This window comes from Pelophylax lessonae (genome assembly GCF_965119305.1).
Source record: "Pelophylax lessonae genome assembly, contig: HAP1_SCAFFOLD_729, whole genome shotgun sequence".
NCBI lineage: Eukaryota > Metazoa > Chordata > Amphibia > Anura > Ranidae > Pelophylax > Pelophylax lessonae.
The window spans coordinates 24,459-26,177 of NW_028119619.1; the positions used below are offsets into that span (position 1 = coordinate 24,459).

Below are 1,719 nucleotides of genomic sequence, written 5' to 3' on the forward strand. Positions count from 1 at the left end.
TGATGTCCCCGGCTGATGTTTTTGTTCCAGGCTCCTTCTACTCAGCTATAGACGAGCAGATTTGTGTATTGGAGGGAAATGTTTCCTGATCTTCACTCTTCACTCATGTTATGTGAAGATGATTGTAGTTGGAGATGTGAGAAGATTGTTTTCTGATGGGAATGTGTGTAGAAAAGCAGGTAGGAGGAGGAATGGGACACACACTCAGGAGGTTGGAGGTGTTTGCAGCCTCTGTGTTAAGCCTCCTGAGCAGATGATGAGAGCGGTAAGTGAGAGATCGATAAGTGACAGTCCAGTGAGCAGATCGGGTCCCCGATAAAGATCGGCCATCCTTCCATTTCATATTAAAATCGTTTTTCTCTCTGCAGGGAAACACAAGAAGAGAGAGAAGATTCTCCAACAGTGGAATGACAGTCAGTGGGCGTGTCTAAAGTGTAACCAATAGCAGTGCAGAAGGCAAGTTCTATATCAGCCAATAGCGGCGCAGAACGTCTGTATATAAGACAGAGCGCCATTCGAGCATTATATTTCTATTATCTAATTTAGAAACTCGCTGAGAATAATGACCGAGACTGAGAGCGCCCCAGCCGCCGCTCTTCCAGCGGAGCCCGCCGCCAAGAAGAAGCCGGCTAAGAAGGCGGCAGCCGGAGGAGCCAAGAAAGGCAGCAAGAAGCCGTCCGGTCCCAGCGTGTCCGATCTCATCGTCACAGCCGTGGCCGCTTCCAAGGAGCGCAGCGGGGTCTCCCTGGCCGCCCTCAAGAAGCTCCTGGCCGCCTCAGGATACGATGTGGAGAAGAACAACAGCCGTCTGAAGAGCGCCGTCAGGGCGCTGGTGACCAAGGGGAACCTCGTCCAGGTGAAAGGACATGGAGCCTCCGGATCCTTCAAGATCAACAAGAAGCAGCAAGAGGGCGACAAAGCCAAGAAAACCGCCAAGAAGCCATTGGCTGCTGCTAAGAAGCCGGCCAAGTCCCCCAAGAAACCGGCGGCCAAATCACCCAAGAAGCCGGCTAAGTCCCCTAAGAAGAAGGCGGCCAGCAAAGCGACCAAGAGCCCCAAGAAACCGGCAAAGGCTGCAGCTGCCAAGAAGGTGACAAAGAGCCCCAAGAAGCCCAAAGCTGCAGCCAAACCGAAAAAAGCCGCCAAGAGTCCGGCTAAGAAGGCGGCCAAACCCAAGACAGCAGCCAAGCCCAAGAAGGCCGCTCCGAAGAAGAAATAAATCCAAGCAGCCAAAGATCTCCTTCATCTACACCCCCCAAAGGCTCTTCTCAGAGCCACCCACCTCCTCCTAACAGAGCCACACCTACCTACCTACACCCATCTCCTCCTAACAGAGCCACACCTACCTACACCCACCTCCTCCTAACAGCCACACATACCTACCTACACCCACCTCCTCCTAACAGAGCTACACATACCTACCTACACCCACCTCCTCCTAACTGAGCCACACATACCTACCTACACCCACCTCCTCCTAACAGCTACACCTACCTACACCCACCCCCTCCTAACAGAAGTACACCTATCTACCTACACCCATCTCCTCCTAACAGAGCCACACCTACCTACACCCATCTAATCCTGACAGAGCTACACACACCTCCTCCTAAAATAGCCACACCTACCTACCTACACCCACCTCCTCCTCCCAACAGAGCTACACCTACCTACACACACCCATCTCATCCTATCAGAGCCACACCTACCTACACCCAT

At 52.9% G+C, this 1,719-nt stretch overlaps 1 protein-coding gene across 1 annotated transcript; it reads left to right on the plus strand.

The window, feature by feature from the left end:
- Positions 1–562: 562 nt before the first annotated feature.
- On the plus strand, positions 563–1,219 carry LOC309544046 (histone H1-like; the record flags this gene model as incomplete). The annotated part of the gene is made up of 1 exon (XM_082276436.1): positions 563–1,219. The coding sequence occupies one exon, from the start codon at positions 563–565 to the stop codon at positions 1,217–1,219; it is 657 nt and encodes a 218-aa protein (XP_082132562.1).
- Positions 1,220–1,719: the final 500 nt, after the last annotated feature.